The sequence below is a fragment of the Rattus norvegicus genome, chromosome Y (genome assembly GCF_021556685.1).
Source record: "Rattus norvegicus strain SHRSP/BbbUtx chromosome Y, alternate assembly SHRSP_T2T, whole genome shotgun sequence".
Classification (NCBI taxonomy): domain Eukaryota; kingdom Metazoa; phylum Chordata; class Mammalia; order Rodentia; family Muridae; genus Rattus; species Rattus norvegicus.
In genome coordinates, this window is record NC_141555.1 from 65,914,979 (window position 1) to 65,935,597 (window position 20,619).

Consider the following 20,619-nt stretch of genomic DNA (forward strand, 5'->3'; position numbering starts at 1 on the left):
AAAAAAAAATGCACAAAAAGAGCTACTTGGGCAGATTGTCACTTGAGTCATCAGAATATTTGGGTGGGGACTTTATTTTGGGTCTCCAGGAGGCTACATGAGAAGCTAAAACCTAGATGCTGGAAGTTTCTAAGCGTAACTAGGGAAGGAACTGGCCTGAGAGGGGTTCTATGACATAGGCAGAGCCTGGATGATGTCACAGAGCACTGGGCGGAGGTTGCGCTTCTCTTCCACTTGGGGGCGCTTGACTCCTTGAAGGTGGGTTCACTATGTTCCCAGCGGTGTGTGAAAGCCAGTTCAGCTCCTGAACCCCACAACTGTTCAACAGGCTTTTGTTGGCTGACCGGTTTCAGAAGACAGAATCTGGACGACTAGGACATTTTCTTTTGGTAAATACGTTTATGAAGATAACTGGGACCCGTGTAGCCCAGAAAGCTAATCGTTTTCCCTTGTACAGCGAGTAGCCGTATGTTCTAATGTCTTCCACGTTTGAGAGATAGGCAGATGGTCTAGGCTAGTCAGTCTCCGCAGTTTATTATCCTTTGCTAACAATATCTAATTCATAATTCTACTAAAATGCCAAAGCTCCTCTCTGTGCCTGTTAGGAGATAATATTTCTTTTTTGATGTTGTTTTTTCTTTTTTTTTTTTTTTAGGGACTGAGAACCGAACACAGGGCCTTGTGCTTGCTAGGCAAGTGCTCTCCCACTGAGCTAAATCCCAACCCCAGGTGACATTATTTCTAAATGGCTGTTGTTGCCTAGACAAAAGACTCTTGTTGCCATCGAAGATGGAACAGCTTTGTGGAATAAACCTGGGGCTGGGTCAGGATGCACATTACAGAAAGTCAGTGGACTGGTGTGCTGTGTCTCTGGACAGATACTTGTGGATGTTGCCACATAGCTCAGAGTTAGAGGGTAGAAGAGTGGTGTGGCCATCCTTCTGGGTCCTTTGTTATCCTTTCTCTGTTCTGCTTGCTTAAAGTGGGGGACAGGGTTACTTAATCCCACACTGACATAGCCATTCAAGGAGAGGTTCCTCAGTAGAGGCAAAGTGCCACTGGCTGAAGAAATGTGTCTGAATATGTTATTCTGAGCTGTAGAGAACCATTTTTTCATTTCCCTTTGGACTTTAGATTTATATTTTTGAGACAGTGTTTTCTGTGGGTAGCTTTGGCTATCCTGGAACTAACTCTGTACACCAGGCTGGCCTTGATCTCACAGAGGTCTGCCTCCCTCTGCCTCTTGAGTTCTGGAATTAAAGGTGTGCTCCACCATTGCCCAGCCCTCCTTTGACTTCTGATTATGACAGAATTAGATTCAGATGCTCAAACCTTTTTACCATCATCTTTTTCACCTGCTCCAAAGTTCTCTTAAACAAGAGCCTTGGTCCAGTGCCCTCCCCACCCCACCCCCATTGTTCTTGCAGGCACTCATATGACAGAGGCAACAGCATTGTGTCTGGTTTAAGCAGGGAGCTCTTCAAACCCAGGACATGGGCAAGTATGAAGCCTTAACACAGAACTATAGCCACAAGACAGTGGACCAGGAGTGCGGTGGCCTACCACACTAGGTCTACAGCCATGAAGAAGAAGATGTCTCTGAGGAGGATGAGCACACCATCCTTCCAGAAGCGAAGGAGGAGGAGGCCTTCTCCCCAAGCCCTGGGGGACATTGTGGGATGCAGAATATCTCACGGATGGAAGGAAGGTGATGATCCCGTCACCCAATGGAAGGCCATCGTTCTAGATCAACTGCCATCAAATCCCTCTCTCTATCTGGTCAAATATGACGGAATTGACTGTGTCTACGCACTTGAACTTCACAGAGATGAGAGGATTTTAAAGCTTAAGGTCTTGCCTCACAAAGTAGTATTTCCTCAAGTGAAAGATGCCCATCTCGCAAGTGCCATGGTTGGCCGAGCTGTGGAGCATAAATTTGAGGGCAAACATGGCTCTAAGGACATCTGGAAGGGGGTGGTCCTAGCCCAGGTGCCAATCATGAAGGACTGGTTTTACATCACGTACGAGAAAGATCCAGTCCTATACGTCTACCAACTACTGGATGATTACGCAGAAGGTAACCTCCGTATCATTCCAGAGACACCTCCAGCAGAGGTGAAGTCAGAAGTTGAGAGCGACATCTTAACAGGTCAATGTGTGCAGTACACCAGAAGCGACGGGTCCAAAAAGATCGGCAAAGTCATTTACCAAGTTCTAGCCAAGCCTCCCGTGTACTTCATCAAGTTTGATGGCGACGTCCACATCTACGTCTATAATCTGGTGGAAAAGATCCGTTAAGGTGAAATTCACAAAGTGTGGGGGACATAGATGGGAAATTTATAGTATTGGGGAGAAAATGTTTGTTTTTCTGTGTTTCAGATACCGAAGGGCCTTTGCCAACCCCAGTATCTTTTCCTGTGGAATTTGTTTTTCCTCTAAAAATTAAAATGTGAGATGTGACATGTTGCGTGTGAACACTTTGGTGGAGGAGATGGGCTTTGGTGGATGGAACATCGAGAGGAAGCGGGAAAAGTCAAGGCTGTGAACAGTAAGTCTAATGTCACATAGACTAAAACAAACAGGACTGAGCTGGTCTGGTCTTTAGGGAGAGAAAAAACTGGAGATGATGCTTAGAGGAGAAGGGATGGCATGGGGAAAAAAAGATGGATGTTTAGGAAGCAGTGGAGAGGGGCCAAAAATAGATAGACTCTCTGAGGTGAAGTTAGAAGGAGAAACAGACAGTTCGGGAAAAAGTGGCAGGTAACAGGGAGGTGGTCTTGGAACTCAAGGGGAAACCCAATAAACTGATACCAGCAGACACAGATTCAGAGAAGATCAGGTTTCATTTGAGTAATGAAACCTGTTTCTCATCTGCAGATGTATTATTTTTAATTATATGGATGTGGGCAGGGCATGAATACAGGAGACCACAGAGACAAGAATAGTCAGGTCCCCTGGAGCTGGAATTATAGGTGGTTGGGTACCAACTGACATGAGCTTAAAGAACCAAATCCAGGTCCTCTTTCAAAGCAGACAAGCTCTTGATCCATTGGTCATCTCTCCGGGACCCTAAAGTCATCTTTTTAAATAAATCCAACCTTCACATGCAGAGAAGCAACCAGGATAAGGGTAAGAAAGATTAAATTGATGGTGATGTGGAAGAAAGACTAAGGAACACATGAGGGAGTAGAGGACACTGAGGGACGAAGGAATTCCAAGATGGAGTTCTCAAAAATGTAAGCAGGAGACCCAAGAAGAACATATAGGGTCTAAAATTAGTTGAACTTCAGCCACATCCATATTGGTCTCTTTGGTTCCATAAAGAACAGCCAAGCCATCACTATAGAAGGTGGATGTGAGGGGGAGGCTTCCCCAGAGGTCATTTTGATGAGGATAACTCAAGAGTAGTGAATGCCAAACTAAGTTTATACCTATTGATTCCTGAAAGTATCATGAAGTCCATTATTTTGTATGATCAGTAAAAAGTAATTTAAAAGGGAAGATAGGATTCCGTAAGCATCTGTAAGGTATTACATGGATCCTGTGTTTAGCTTCTCTGAGCACAGTTTGCCTCTGTTGCATCCTGTAATATTTTTTGAGGTCTCTGCTCAATGACCCTAGATGACCACAAAGAGCTCCTGCACTGGCTTGTCTTTCCTGGCCCTCCTTCTACTGGCTTGCTTCCTACACACCTGTGGGACCTGTTACCCTATCTAGCCCGAGAAAGTTCCTGTCTTTTACTCACATGTAAGCTTATCCCAGAAAACTCTTGACGGTGGCTCCAATGCAGAGGTGCTGAGCTCTTTCCTCTGCCATTTGCCGTGACTTTAAAATGCTTTGTGGTTCCTCACCATGTACCTCTCTCCTCCTGAGAAGCACCGGTGCACTCCATGGGGTCTCCCTGAGCCACATCTACACTCCAAGAATGTATTTGGAGCCAACCTTATCATGGACTCATTTATTGCTGTTTCTTCTCTCAAGAATAAGTTTCTCACTGCAGGACTTGAAAATACTTTCTATCGTTGATTGATTCTGCTATTTGGTGGTTTTTATACTGGCTGGTTATCCTACGGATTCATTGCTGTGAAAAGACATCATGACCAAGGCAACTTATAAGGGACAACATTTAATTAGGGCTGGGTTACAGGTTCAGAAGTTCAGTGTATTATCATCAAGGCAGGAAGCCTGGAAGCGTCTATGCAGACATGGTGTTGGAGAAGAAGCATATCACCCCCACAGTGATATGCTGCCTCTAACAAGGCCACCCCTACTCCCACAATGCCACACCTCCTAATTGTGCCACACTTCCCATGGGACAATCACATTCTAACCACCACCCTGATTTCATGCCAACTTGACACAAGCTAGAGTCATCAGAGAAGAGGGCGCCTCAGTTGAGATCATGCGTCCATAAGATCCAGCTGAGGGAATTTTCTTAGTGTTTGGTGGGGCAGGGCTAAGCCCACTGTGAGCGACACCATTCCTAGGCTGGTGGCCCTGGGTTCTATATGAAATTAAGCTAAGCAAGACATGAGGAGCAAAACAGTAAGAAGTGCTACTCCATAACCTCTGCCTCAGTTCCTGCCTCCAGGATCCTGTCATGTTTGAGTTCCTGTCCCAACTTCCTTTGGTGATGAGCAGCAATGTAGAAGTGTAAGCTGAATAAACCTTTTCCTCCCTAACTTGCTCTTTGGTCACGGTGTTTCCTTACAACAATAGAAACCCTAAGTAAGACAATGTCTTATAGAAACAGTGTGTCTAGTAGAGAAACAGATGCTTACCTCATAACCCCAAATACAAAAGTATAGACACTTTGTTTTAATTTAAAGGTAAGATTTGCTCATGTACTGTCCTGTGAAGTTCTAATTTTCTTCCTTCTCTCCGTGATGAATGCCATGATCAAAACTAACATGGGGAGGAAAGGGTTATTTGCCTTACAGGTTACAGACCATCACTGAGGGAAAGCAGAACAGGAGCTTGAAGCGCTAACAAGGACCACTGCTTGTTGGCTTGCTCCCTGTCTCAGTCATTGTTCTGTTGCTGTGAATAGACACCATGGTCAAGGCAACTACCATAAATCAAAACATGTAATTGGAGGCTAGCTTACAGTTTCAGAAGCCTGGTCCATCATCATGGCAGTGAACATTACACTGGAGCAATAGAAAGCTACTGGTCTGTAACCAGGAGAGAGAGAGAGAAAGAGAGAGAGAGAGAGAGAGAGAGAGAGAGAGAGAGAGAGAGAGAGAGAGAGAGAGATGGAAAAGCTTAGGGCTCTTGAAAACTCAAACCCCACCATTGTGGACACACCCATTTCCTCCAATGATGCCATAACTCTTAATACTTCTAATCCTTGAAAATACAGTCACTCCCTGTTAACTAAATATTCAAATATATGACTGTGGGAGCCTTTCTTATTCAAACCACCACACTCCCCATGGATTGCTCCCTTACTATTTCTTACAACCTAAAAGGCTATTCTTTTTATACATAACTACTGATGAACTTGCCCACATTGCTGGGCCCTCCCACAACAATCATTAATCAAGAAAATGTTCTATAGACTTACCCAAAGACTAATCTTATGGAGGCAGTTCTTGAATTGTTCTCTCTTCTCAGTTGCCTCCAGATTGTCAAGTTGGGAAAAAAAAAGAGCTAGAGACCCATCACCGGAATGTTTCTCTTACTCCATGTTACATACTCACCTCCAGCCACTCTCTTCTCTCAGTGTATAGACCCACTTTCCTGTATGGCAGAACTGAAGAGTAACTATTGTCACCAACATGAATACTGAAGGATATATGACAAGAAATGAATACATTCTACAGCCCCAATGCCAAGCAAAAGCATTTTAGTGTGTGTTACACTTACTGGGAGACTGTCAGTCACTGACCATTTAATAGGTCGCAGTAGACAAGAGAACAAAAAGGTCACAACATACATATCATCTCCTCTCAGCAGGAGACATAGCACTTTCCCAAAACCCATGAATCTATCTGTAGGCTTAGATTTTTTCAAAAACCTACTTTATTTAGTGTCCTTAAACACTTCAACTGCCCTTATAGCCCACCAACCAGAGGTAGCAGAGAGAGAAAGTTGATAGGAAAAGGGAGTGAGTTGTGGACCTATTTAGAAGTAATTCTTTGGGGCAACTCCAATCTTCATTGTGCAGTAATGTCCAATAGCAAACACAAAACACGAATCAGTAGCAGTGCCTTGATCTGACAGAGACCACAAGGATCTAACAAACCAACAAGAAGCAGCAGAAGCAGCCAGAAGCACCCCGAATAGCAAAGGTTCATTTGTGCATTTCTCATTATGGAACAAAGACCAGCAAAGACCATCGAAGCCTTGCAAGGTGTAGCAATGTAAAAATGTCCTCTCCCTCCCTGTGGGATTACATTTATGTTCTCCATAAACAACCTGTCTCCCTTCCAGCGTGTGCTCCAGCAAAATATCACATGCCTTCTCATGTGTCTGCTTCACCAAAAATCCTGTCCTAACATAGCTTCCAGAAAAACATCCTGTGACACAAGTGAGTTTTCCATTTCATCTAGCCTTATTTCACCCTCGGCTGTGACATCACAAAACATATAAAGGCAGTCTTGCAAGGATCCAAGGCCCCAGCGCCCACAGCAGCTGGAGCTTCTGTAATTGCACTCCGTGAAACTCAACCCCTTTTGTGAGCACAACCTTTAGGTATCCCCGTATACATTGTGCTCTCTCCATATTTGCTCTCAGCCAATAGCTGTCCAAGTTCCAGCCAACTCAGCTGTGATCAAAAACCCTCATCAAGAAAGTCATTGAATTTGACTTGATTTTTTTTCTCAGACAAAACGGAGTGTTCTCTCTTAATGGTTACACTGGTCTCTGAGTCATCTGTAATGAAACCCACTACTATTAAGAGCAAATTCATGGGAACTATGACAAAGAGCAAATCACATGACATGCATCACAGTTGACCAAGCCTTTTCTGCAGCTTTATTGAAGTATAATTACATACTTAAAAAATCCTTTATTTTGTTCCACCAGAGAACTACTAAAGCTGATAAACAACTTCAGCAAAGTGGCTGGGTATAAAATTAACTCAAATAAATCAGTTGCCTTCCTCTATACAAAAGAGAAACAAGCCGAGAAAGAAATTAGGGAAACGACACCCTTCATAATAGACCCAAATAATATAAAGTACCTCGGTGTGATTTTAACCAAGCAAGTAAAAGATCTGTACAATAAGAACTTCAAGACACTGAGGAAAGAAATTGAAGAAGACCTCAGAAGATGGAAAGATCTCCCATGCTCATGGATTGGCAGGATTAATATAGTAAAAATGGCCATTTTACCTAAAGCAATCTACAGATTCAATGCAATCCCCATCAAAATACCAATCCAATTCTTCAAAGAGTTAGACAGAACAATTTGCAAATTCATCTGGAATAACAAATAACCCAGGATAGCTAAAGCTATCCTCAACAATAAAAGGACTTCAGGGGGAATCACTATCCCTGAACTCAAGCAGTATTACAGAGCAATAGTGATAAAAACTGCATGGTATTGGTACAGAGACAGACAGATGGACCAAAGGAATAGAATTGAAGACCCAGAAATGAACCCACACACCTATGGTCACTTGATTTTTGACAAAGGAGCCAAAACCATCCAATGGAAAAAAGATAGCATTTTCAGCAAGTGGTGCTGGTTCAACTGGAGGGCAACATGTAGAAGAATGCAGATCGATCCATGCTTATCACCCTGTACAAAGCTTAAGTCCAAGTGGATCAAGGACCTCCACATCAAACCAGACACACTCAAACTAATAGAAGAAAAACTAGGGAAGCATCTGGAACACATGGGCACTGGAAAAAATTTCCTGAACAAAACACCAATGGCTTATGCTCTAAGATCAAGAAGCGACAAATGGGATCTCATAAAACTGCAAAGCTTCTGTAAGGCAAAGGACACGGTGGTTAGGACAAAACGGCAACCAACAGATTGGGAAAAGATCTTTACCAATCCTACCACAGATAGAGGCCTTATATCCAAAATATACAAAGAACTCAAGAAGTTAGACCGCAGGGAAACAAATAACCCTATTAAAAAATGGGGTTCAGAGCTAAACAAAGAATTCACAGCTGAGGAATGCCGAATGGCTGAGAAACACCTAAAGAAATGTTCAACATCTTTAGTCATAAGGGAAATGCAAATCAAAACAACCCTGAGATTTCACCTCACACCAGTGAGAATGGCTAAGATCAAAAACTCAGGTGACAGCAGATGCTGGCGAGGATGTGGAGAAAGAGAAACACTCCTCCATTGTTGGTGGGATTGCAGACTGGTAAAACCATTCTGGAAATCAGTCTGGAGGTTCCTCAGAAAATTGGACATTGAACTGCCTGAGGATCCAGCTATACCTCTCTTGGGCATATACCCAAAAGATGCCTCAACATATAAAAGAGACACGTGCTCCACTATGTTCATCGCAGCCTTATTTATAATAGCCAGAAAATGGAAAGAACCCAGATGCCCTTCAACAGAGGAATGGATACAGAAAATGTGGTACATCTACACAATGGAATATTACTCAGCTATCAAAAACAACGAGTTTATGAAATTCGTAGGCAAATGGTTGGAACTGGAAAATATCATCCTGAGTGAGCTAACCCAATCACAGAAAGACATACATGGTATGCACTCATTGATAAGTGGCTATTAGCCCAAATGCTTGAATTACCCTAGATCCCTAGAACAAACGAAACTCAAGACGGATGATCAAAATGTGAATGCTTCACTCCTTCTTTAAATGAGGAAAAAGAATACCCTTGGCAGGGAAGGGAGAGGCAAAGATTAAAACAGAGACTGAAGGAACACCCATTCAGAGCCTGCCCCACATGTGGCCCATACATATACAGCCACCCAATTAGACAAGATGGATGAAGCAAAGAAGTGCAGACCGAAGGAGCCGGATGTAGATCGCTCCTGAGAGACACAGCCAGAACAGCAAATACAGAGGCGAATGCCAGCAGCAAACCACTGAACTGAGAATAGGTCCCCCGTTGAAGGAATCAGAGAAAGAACTGGAAGAGCTTGAAGGGGCTCGAGACCCCAAAAGTACAACAATGTCAAGCAACCAGAGCTTCCATGGACTAAGCCACTACCTAAAGACTATACATGGACTGACCCTGGACTCTGACCCCATAGGTAGCAATGAATATCCTAGTAAGAGCACCAGTGGAAGGGGAAGCCCAGGGGCCCTGCTAAGACTAGTCATAGTGAACTAGACTATGGGGGGAGGGCGGCAATGGGGGGAGGGTTGGGAGGGGAACACCCATAAGGAAGGGGAGGGGGGAGGGGGATTTTGCCCGGAAACCGGGAAAGGGAATAACACTTGAAATGTATATAAGAAATACTCAAGTTAAAAAAAAAAAAAGAAATCAGCAAACATAGTTCAATAAAAGACTTAATTGGTGTTTATAAAAAAAATCCTTTATTTTAAGTGTGTAATTTAATGATTTTAAAGCAATATTTATATCTTACTTCCTTTTTTTAATACTCATTTCCCACTAGTTCATAGAATATCGAAGTCTATTAAAAACACAGAAATGAAGGCAGGAGAAGACCAAAGGGGAAGCAGCAAGGTTCTTGATTTACTAAGACAACAGATACATTGGCAGAATAGTCTGGTTAAAACCACTTGGGAAACATTGGGTCTTCTCTTAGCCTGCAGCCTCCAGACAAAGAGTTTAAAGGATTAAGTCATGGGTCCTCCTACATCAAATCCGGACCTGACCTGTTATGGTCAGCATCACTTTTGGCCACTTTCATGTTAATCCCATTCATCACTCTTACAAGTTGCCTAGCAACTCACATAGCTAACAAACTTATTTTGGTTCATGATTTTATAGGTTTTGGCCCATGGTCACATGATCGTGAAAGGGGCACGATAGAGCTCAACTGCTAGTCTCACTGGCATCTAAGAAACACCAACACAGGAAGAGACCAAGGACAAAAAAACATCCTCCAAGACATGTCCCAAATGACCAAGTCCCTTAATTTCCTATCTCCTAGTTTCCTGCCACCTTCATACACATCCATCAACAGATGAACTCATTGATTACAGCCCACAGGGTCCAATCACTTTTCTTTGTCCCAACTTTGAACATTGTACTGGGACAATGTGTATCTTAAACCCATAGGGTAGGGCCAGAAGGTTGTGTCAGAGGTCTAAGTTTACCTCACACTAGAAACAGCTGGGTAGATTTCTCAACATCTCCTATTTCTTTCTGTTACTGAGTTACACCATGTCTGCATTGCAGAATTTTGTCTGGGGTAAGATACCGTCAGCAGTCAATTGTAAAGACGCCCCCCACCATGTGTTTGCTTGAATGTAAAATGGGACATCTATAATATAGACACACAGGCGTATACACTGATTCACAGAGAGAGGCAAAAAGGTAAGGAGTTGAGTCTTAGGAACCTCAAGGAAGAGGAAATGGAAATATAAGATACACATGTCAGCGAGAACCAGAACAAAGCAGTGTCTTCTATACACAACAGGACCACTATCCCTCAGCCCTAGCTAATAGGAAAGGGAGAGTCAGTTTTCTACAAAGATATAACTGGTGATAAGCTGGCCAGGCTCCAGTGGCTTGCGCAATGCCCATTAATTTATGGGCAGAACAAATGATTTGTGTGGGTTATTACAGAGGGCAGAAAGAGAGTTGAAGTTGGGAGAAGGGATTAGCTGGGGATGGATCTGGGAGGAGTTAGGAAGAGAAGTGGGAAATAAATTCTAACAATATATAAAGTAGGAAGTTCTCAAAGAACTAATAAAATTGGTTTTTAAAATACCATATCTGTACTGAACACATACAAAGCATTTTTCTTGTCATCTCCTAAATAACAGCCCCTCATGATTTCATTTTGTTAAGTACAAAAGTAATTCAGAGATTATTTAAAATGTAGGAAGATCTAGGAAGATGGCAGAGGGGTAAAGCCAAGTGTTTGGTCACACATGCAAAGACAGTGCTTGGGATGGGAACAGGAGAATGACCAGGGCTTCCTGACAGTGAGCCTCAACTCAGGTTCAGCAAGGGACCCTGTCACAAGGGAATAAAGTAGGTAGTGAAGGAGCAGAACATGCTCTACCCTCCCCCAGCCTCTGAAATTCCATGTCTCTATACACACACACACAAACACACACACACACACATACACACACAGACACACACATATAAATATGACTAGAGTATACAAGAGGATTGCATAGGTTATATGCAAATGTAGTGTCCTTTTAGTTAAGGAACCTGAAGACTTTTAGATCACTGGGAATCCTGGGGCCAATTCTCAGAGGACAGGATATATCTCCTTATTGTGCAAACGAATCCTTTGTTGAGTGTGTGTCAGTGACTCCACACAGTTCTCCTCCTCTAGGTTCCTGTGTATCAAAGAGAATGTTCTGGAAATACTGAAAAAAATATAAACTAAAGGCTTTGTTGTGGTTTCTAGGCTTGCGTTAAAATCATATTTATCACGTTTTATTAAACGGAAGGGAAATCTTCAGCTCCCAGCAACAATAGCCTCAATCATGTTGTCTTATGTTTTATCCCATTATGAATAGCAATTACTTGCACATCAATTGCTCCCCATACTTTGAACTAAATCAGGATAAAGGGATATGTTTCCATTCTGATAAGTAAAGCCAATGTGGATAATCAAGTAGAAAGGGGGGAGGTATGATGCCTTTGGCTTATGCTAGAGTGATGGATTGATTGAATACTTGTTATGCAAATAAACCTAACCTCTGAGAAATGAAATGTAACGATAAAATGTACTACCAAATGGGATGGACAGTCATTACTTGATTTCTTTTAAAAGAAAAAAAAAACATACTTTAGGATTTTGAATAAGTGTGACCCTCAGAATTTCAAATATTTGAATGTGTTTGGTTACCAGTTGGTGGATTGTTTAGAAAGGATTGGGCATTGTGTTTTTATTAAAAATGATGTGTCATGGGCGGTGGGGGCCTTGAGATTTCAAAAGCCCACTAGGCTTCCTCTCTCCCTCTCCCTCTCCCTCTCCCTCTCCCTCGGCCTCTCCCTCTCCCTCTCTCCCTCCCTCCCTCCCTCCCTCCCTCCTTCCCTCCCTCCCTCTCTCCCTCCTACCCTATCTCTCTCTCTCTCTCTCTCTCTCTCTCTCTCTCTCTCTCTCAGGAACTACTCCTGCCACGCCTGCCAGCCTGCCAGCCTGCTGCCATGGTGTCTAACACGATGGTCCATGGACTCACCCTCTGAAACTGTAAGACCGCAATTAAATGTTTCCTTTCATGAATTGGTTTGGTCACGGTGTCTCTACACAGCAATAGAACAGTAACTAAGGCACACAATTTCCTGTTTATTTTTCTAATATTTCTGTATTTATTTCATTAAAGTTACCTGTTGTCCATTGAACAGTTTTATGAATAAGTTTCAAGTTTAAAGACAAAGAGTACCAAATAGGAGTGGCACAACTAGGAGGTTTGGCCCTGTTGGAATGAGTGTGGCCTTGTTGGAGTAGGTGTGTCACTGTGGGCATGAGCTTTAAGACCCTAACCCTAGCTACCTGGAAGCCAGTCTTCTGGCAGCCTTCAGAGGAAGATGTAGAAAGCTCAGCTCCTCCTGCACCATGCCTACCTAGATGCTGCCATGCTCCTGCCTTGATGATAATAGACTGAACCTATGTACCTACAAGCCAGTCCCAACTAAATGTCCTTGTAAGACTTGCAAGGGTCATGGTTTCTTTTCATAGCAGTAAAACCCTAATACATACATACAAAGGGATACAAATATTAAAGGAAGAGGTCAATATATCACTATTTGCAGGTGATATGATAGTATACTTAAGTGACTCCATAATTTCCACCAGAGAACTGCTGCAGTGAAAAACAACTTCAGCAAAGTCCTGGATATAGAATTAACTCAAACATATCAGTTACCTTCCATGAATAAACAGACCAAGAATGAAATTAGGGAAATGACACTCTTCACAATAATCACAAATAAAAACAAATTCCTCCATGTAACTCAAACAAGGCAAGGGAAAGTGCCGTATGAAAAGAACTTAATTTCTCTAATAGAAGAAAACCTCAGAAGATGGAAAGACTTTTCATATTCATGGATTGGCAGTATTGATATAACAAAAGGGCCCTTTGCCAAAAGCAATCTACAGAATCAATGCAATCCCCAAGAAAATTTCAAGAAAATTCTTCATACACTTAGAAAGAGAAATATGCAAGTTCATTTAGAATAAGAAAAAAAACAAGGAAGAGGAAACTATTCTCAAAATAAAAGAAATTCTGTGGAAATCAAGATCCCTAACCTCAAGTTGAATACCCAGCAATAGTGATAAAAATTATATCGTATTGGTACAGAGACAGGCAAGTAGAACACCAGTGTTGTTTCATCTATATATCCATGTAAATTAATGTAAGTCCATCCATTCTTATCACGCTGTACAAAGCTGAAGTCCAAGTGGATTAAGGGCTTCCAAAAAAAAGAGATATATACAAACCAATAGAAGAAAAAGTGGGGAAAAGCTTGAACACATAGTAACAATAGACAATTTCTTGAACAGAACACCAAACCAGGGGCTTATGCTTTACGATGAAGAGTTGACAGTTTGGACCTTGTAAAAACGCAAAGTGTCTGTAAGGCAAGGAACACTGTCATTATGACAAAATGGCAAGTAATATCTTGAAAAAAAGATCTTTGCCATTCTGTATATGAAAGAGAATTAATATTCAATATGTACAACGAACTCACGAAATTATATTCTAGAAAGTGAAATAACCATATTATAAATGGGGTACAGATCTAAACAAATAATTTTCAGCAGAAGAATTTTGAATGGCTGAGAAAAACATAAAGAAATGTTCAACATCATTGTTCATCAGGGTAATGCAAATCAAAAGATACACCCGGCAGAATGGCTAAAATCAAAATTAAGTTAAGAGCAGATGCTGGTCACAATGTGGAGAAAGACGAAGACTCCTCCATTATTTGTGGGATTGAAATGAGTTACAATATTCTGGAAATTACTCTGGGCTTTCCTCAGAATATTGGACATAGTATATGCTGAGGACATAGCTATCCCACTCCTGGGCATATTCCCAAATGATGCCCCAACATATAACTAGGACAAATGTTGAATTATGTTTATAACAGCTGTATTTATGATAGCCAGAAGCTAGGAAGAACCCAGAAGATTTGACCACTTGAATGGATACATAAAATGTGGTTCATCTACATAATTGAGTTCAAATCAGTAATCAAATAAAATGACATCATGAAATTCATAAGCAAATGAAAGAAACTATAAAATACCATCCTGAATGAGGCAACCAAATCGCACACACACATAAAAAAGAAATTAATAAAACACACACACACACACACACACACACACACACACACACACACTACTCTAAAACCTTGAATTTCCCAACATACAATTCACATACCGCTCTAAGTTCAAGAAGAAGGACGAACCAAGTGAGAATGGTCTGTCTTAAAAGGGGAAGCAAAAATATTCATAGGACATGATATGGAGATTAAGTTTAGAGCAGAGATTGAAGGAACATCCATTCTGAGCCTATACCACCTGGGGATCCAGCCCACATACATACAGCCCCCAAACCTAAACAATATTGATGATGCCAACAAGTACATCCATACAGGAGCCTGATATAGCTGTCTCCTGAGAGGCTCTTCCAGATCATGACAAATACCGAGGCTGATGGTTCCAGCCAACCATTGAACTGAGAACAGGGTCCCCTTCGGAGAAGATAGAGAAAGTATTAAAGGAGTTGAAGTGCCTTGTAACCCAGTAAGGACAACAGTGGTCACAAACCAGAGCTCCGCGGGACTAAAGCAGTTCTGTAAGACAGCACATGGACAGACTGGTGGGTTTAGCTGCATATGTAGCAAAGCATGACCATGTTCTATACCAATGGGAGAAGCCCTTGGTCATGCCAACGCTGGACCTTCCAATAAATAGACTGAACCTATGAACCTATAAGCCAGTCCCAAGTAATTGTCCTTGTAAGACTTGCATTGGTCATGGTTTCTTTTCAAAGCAGTAAAACCCTAACACATACATACATACATATATATATATATATATATATATATATATATATATATATATATATATATATATAGGTTTACACACACACACACACACACACACACACACCATTTACAGGGATTTTAGATCTAGCCAGGGCCTTTGCAGTTCCATTGGTCCATCTGATACACGTGTTCATGGAACATGTCTCTCTCTGTTTCTTGTTCTAGGAAGTACATGGACAACGTCTGCAACTCGCTTCATTTTGCTTTATTCTCCTCTTCAGCCTTAGAAATCCCAACTTACAGTGAGGGGAAGATGGGAACTTGGATAGATAGCTCTTTTTGTCTGTGGGTAGCTTACATGTCAAGTCACAAAGGGAAAATAAATATAACAAGAAATTAAAATACACATCCAAACCATGATGGGAAGTTCATATCTGTTGCCCTTAATCAATGTCAACTTTGGAAATTGGAATCCACACTCAGATGAGACATTTGAAAAATCCTAATTATCAGGCAGGCTTTGGTATTTCTCTTTTCCTGAAAAGGAACACCACTAGAAAAAGGGAGACCGGTAGGTTGTTTTTGTCCACAAATCGAATCAGAAGCATTTGATAATGAGCATAGAGTGGGCTCACCCCATGTTTACCAAAGAATAAAGTAATATGGGGGCGGGGGAGACATCTAGAGAACAGTTGGTGCCTTATTCGTATTAAAAAAAACATTGAAGTCAGGAAATAATATTTGACAAGAGAAAAAACTAGGTTTTCATTAGGCAGTTCTGTTTTTCAAATAGCCTTATTTTAGGCATGGAAAGAGGCAGGTGGAGCAGGTCAGTCTGTAGATAACTAAAGTCATTCCCATCAAAAAATTAAGAATAATGTGGATTTTTAATGGACTTGAGTAAAATTAGAAATTTTTGCTTTCAAATGGGAAAATTTGTGTTCCAGAGAGAGACAAAGTAGTGTCCAAACTCATACTTGATTCCTTCAATAAATCTACTGGTAACTCATGTGTCTATTGATATTAGGATTAAAACGCAAGTTGAATTTCTCGATTTAAGAGTTTAACATGTGTGAATAGCTGCCAGTGGAAAGACTTTTCCTCGGATTTCTCAAAGGCATTAAAAAGCCACCGTGGAGTTACTGAATTTTGTTTCAAAGACTTTAGCTCCTTGTCTGCAGGGATGCAGGGCCTCAAAGGAAGGGCCTGAGACCTCCTAAGAGGTAGCGTCCAAAAACTGAGGCCATACGCACAGAGGGAAGTAACCTTTCTCAGAAAATGGAGCTAGGAGAGCTTAAAAATGAAGGCGACTTATCGATCAAATCGCTGTAACAGAACGACGGCACCCAGTTCAAAGAGCGAGGCAGCTGTCAGCGACTCGGCCAAGAACTAAGAGGATTTGAAAAGATAATAACAACACAGAGTTCACAGAAGCCACTATAGACTCATGGGGTCTTCAAATTTAATCCCTTATACTTTGGGCAGAGAAAACCATCCAAACCAGAAATCACTCTTGCTCAGCCCAATGCTGTGCCGTGCCGCGGATGTCCCATGTCAAGGACGCAACCTAAATGCTGCAAGCTTGTGAGAAACCAGAACTAGGTCAATTAAGTACTGACACCGGAAATGGCTCAAGTCTGCACCTTCATTGGAAGGAGAAAAAATAAGTCACACAGCACTGGAAGTAATCCTTATCAGGGTCTGTGTGAGGTCGGAAGTGTACAGCGCCATGTTCAATCAGAAAGCACTGTCTACACAAATGAGGAAATGATTTTTAAATTTAAACACAATTTCTAATAACTAGTAACTTTTAAGTGTCCAGTTTTAGCACAAGCTTCCAGATTATGTGGTTTCTCAGGCGGAAGAACGCCATACAAGAAGTGAGTTTGAAACTTCGGAGGTTCCCACCATATGACAGCAAACTAAGAAAAGCATGGAGGCGGGGTGTGGTAAAATGAACTAGAGGAAATCTGTAAAACCAAGAAAGGAGAATTCAGAAGACTTATACGGGAAAGGCCAGCAATAGGGATGGCTCGGAAGACCATCCTCGTTTTCAGAGTTTATCACAGCAAAATTGCCAAAGACTGGTAGCAAAATTGCCACTTGTCCCTGTGGACAATCTCTGAACGTACACACACACATACACACACACACACACACACACACACACACACACACACAGAGAGAGAGAGAGACAGAGAGAGACAGAGAGAGACAGAGAAACAGAGAGAGAGACAGAGAGAGAGGGGGGAGGGAAGGAGAAGGGAAGGGGGAGGGGCAAGGGAAGTGGAAGGGGGAAAGAGGCAGATAGAGACAGACACAGAAAGAGAGACTGACATAGAGACCTACACACAGACACACACATGCAGAGATATACACGAAGACATACACAGCCCAATTGAGGATTTACAGAAAGATAGCCATCAAAGGACCCGAATATTTGGGGCTAAAATACGTGAGCTTTGTGTAGGAATGAGTGACAACCAAATTTTACAAGTACTGCAGCCACCTGCATGTTTCCACACCCCCTTAGCTGTCTGGGTATCGCATACATGGCTGTCACTCCTGCTTTCTTCATTTGTATTTTACTGTGAGTCTCCCTTCTCCCTGTTCAATGTGGCTGGCAGTTTTCCATGTGGAAGGACTTCACAATGCACTCCTTCTAGGGAGGCAGGGAAAACAATGTCAAAAGAGGCTCAGTGCTAGGGCAAACAGTACAAACAATGCATACTTCACATCCAAGGGAGGGGCTCAAAGAATACAGAGGCTCTGGCTGGTGCACAGAGCCAAGTTTACAAAGTTAGGGCCCACAGCATCACTGGGAACCAACCAGCAGCTCTCACTCAGCCCTCCATGCTAGTGACTCATTCTCATCTCTTGATACCAGAGGAAGAAGCATTTGGAAGATCCTCTCCCTAAAAATGAAGCTTGTACAGAAACTCTATGAAACCTAAGAACAATTATAAATAGGAAAGCACACACAAGGTAAAAAAATAGATGGCAGATTCAACAGCCTTCTCCACGATACCATCATGTACACACACACACACACACACACACACACACACACACACACACACACACACGAGAAGAATAGACCTACATAAAGGATATATTTCCAGGCATAGATATCTGTTGGGAGGAGGTTGACGTTCTAACAAACCTCAGCCAAGGACTCCATTAGGAAGATTCAGAAGCTCAAGACATTGGTTCACACCTGGGTGCATATCACTATCTATCTCACAGAACCTTTATGGAAAACAAAGACAGATCAGCCTAGAATGAGTTAAACAGAAACCCTTTCAGGCTATTGAAGAATTTTGGAGCCAAACTCCACAGACAGTTAACAGCATAGAATGTGACCCACGACTGCAGTTTGTATAATACCACTTAACCTGGTGAAGCATTTCCTACTCTCCTATGAATCATAGATGTGAGAGGGTGCGAGGATCTGTCCGAGGAGCTGTCCTCACATATGTGAGGAGCTGTCCTCACAAACTCCATTACAAGATGGCACCGGCATCCGGCAGAATGCACCTAGTAACAAGGGCAATACGCAGGCACCTGGTAACTTCCCTACTCAAAGGGACACGTACGTTTTGGTACGTCATCTGGCATAATTGGCAGCGACCAGTCAGAGAGTGACACGTCCTAGGCGAGGATAGTTTCCTATATAAGGGACGGTTATTCCTCACTCTCCGTCTCTGCATTGTAAGCTTATGCGCTCCCTCTCAAGACGCATTAAAGCTTTTCTGTAGTAGGATCCTGTGTGTGCCGCATCGTTCCTGCTGGCGAGACGTAGCGCGGGACAAGAGGGAACCAAGGAAGCCTGGGCAGCACACTTCAGGCTCCATACAAAGTGCACTTTGCAGGCTAACACCCAAATGGCTAGTCTGCAATTCACCAATCCTGGACATGAAGGCATTGAAAAACAGTAGACGCCCTACCTGGTAGAGCCACTGTCTCTCGTTCCTGCCTTCTGGAGGCTCCATGGTCATTCCACCCTTAACTCTCCACCATCCTGTTGAGAAGTGGCTGGCCTTTTTCTTTGACTTAGGAGAATATTTTAGTCCTTTAGATCTCTCTCTCTCTCTCTATGTCTCTCTCTCTGTCTCTCTCACTCTCTGTCTCTCTGTGTGTGTGTGTTTGTGTGTGTGTATGTAAATGTTATGAAGGTGAATAAAAACAAAAAGTTTCTGGTTCCAGTAAAAATTTAAAATTAAGATTCTTTTCTTAAAGCTTTATTTATTTATTCCATGTATGTGAGAACACTGTCACTGTCTTCAGACACACCACCAAATGAGGGCATCATTTCCCATTACAGATGGTTGTGAGCCACGATGTGGTTGCTGGGAATTGAACTCAGGCCTTTTGGAAGAGCAGTCAGTGCTCTTAACCACTGAGTCATCTCTCCAGCCCTAAAATAAAGTTTCTTAAGAGAGCAGTTTAGCGTGGGAAGCAATAAAGATGCCCCATTTATGAATGAGCACTCAGTCTCTTTAAATTCCTTGGACTCAGGAAACATCTTGGACAAGGAGGTGGGAAGAGTGTAAGACCCAGAGGGTGGGAAGAAGGGCTGTGGTTTGCTGTATTCAGGACATGACAAGGCTTCCATAATTGTGAGCTCACAGCAGCTGTGGTCACCTGCATAGGTCTTTAAAGGACCACCAGCTAGACAGAATCCCTTACTGATGAGCTTTTCGGGTGCCGATGGCTGCTGGGGTAAAAGAATCATTCTTCTCTGAGAGTTTGTTCACTGGTAGAATTCTCACATTCCTGTAGATGGTCATACACCCATAAGTACATAATCAATGGTAATTGGGCTTAGTGGTTATAGGTTGGGAGAGAGGGTATGAATTTTGAGGGATGGTTATTGGCAGGGAATTTGGGGAGAGCAGAGGGTGAAATGGAAGAGTTTAAGGTCATGTTTCATTGTATACATGTATGAAATTCTCAAGGATAAAGAAAATTTATTATTTAATAGAAAATTTAGACTATTAGCTTTAGCTATGTAATATAAGGCTCTATGACTTTAAGAATTCAAATATTGAACATAAATCAAACCAATAGACTGCCTTATGATTCAAGGAGCAAATTATATGTACTTAATGTAATGCAGTTTCTCCCTCTTTCGGTCTCTTTCTATCTCTTGTCTCTCTGTCTCTCTGTCTCTCTGTCTGTCTGTCTGTCTCTCTCTCTCTCTCTCTCTCTCTCTCTCACACACACACACACACACACACACACACACACGCAGATGTACACTTACATTATTTTTATGTCAAGGTGTCAAAATTCATGACAAAATCAAAATATAGGAATAGAGGTTTGTTAAGGGCACACAGTCAGAGTCATTGGGTTTAGACTGTTGTGGCAATGACCACATGGCAACAGTGTATTGATCTGTGGCACTGAGAGCCTGCATGAGCCCTGCTCATATTTGAGTGGATCAGGCAGCCAAGAGTTCGGTCCGAACCAGCTAGTCCTCTCCTTCCTGCCCCAGTGACCTACTTCTGCTAGGGCA

The 20,619-nt window shown here is 42.3% G+C and overlaps 1 protein-coding gene across 3 annotated transcripts; it reads left to right on the forward strand.

The window, feature by feature from the left end:
• Positions 1-208: 208 nt before the first annotated feature.
• On the forward strand, positions 209-2,462 carry LOC134484443 (Y-linked testis-specific protein 1-like). 3 transcript variants are annotated; one of them, NM_001447530.1, is given in 3 exon segments: positions 209-389; positions 1,428-2,299; positions 2,380-2,460. In NM_001447530.1, a coding segment is annotated over 1 exon segment (717 nt). In that variant the 5' UTR covers positions 209-389; positions 1,428-1,581; the 3' UTR covers position 2,299; positions 2,380-2,460.
• The last annotated feature ends 18,157 nt before the right edge of the window (positions 2,463-20,619 follow it).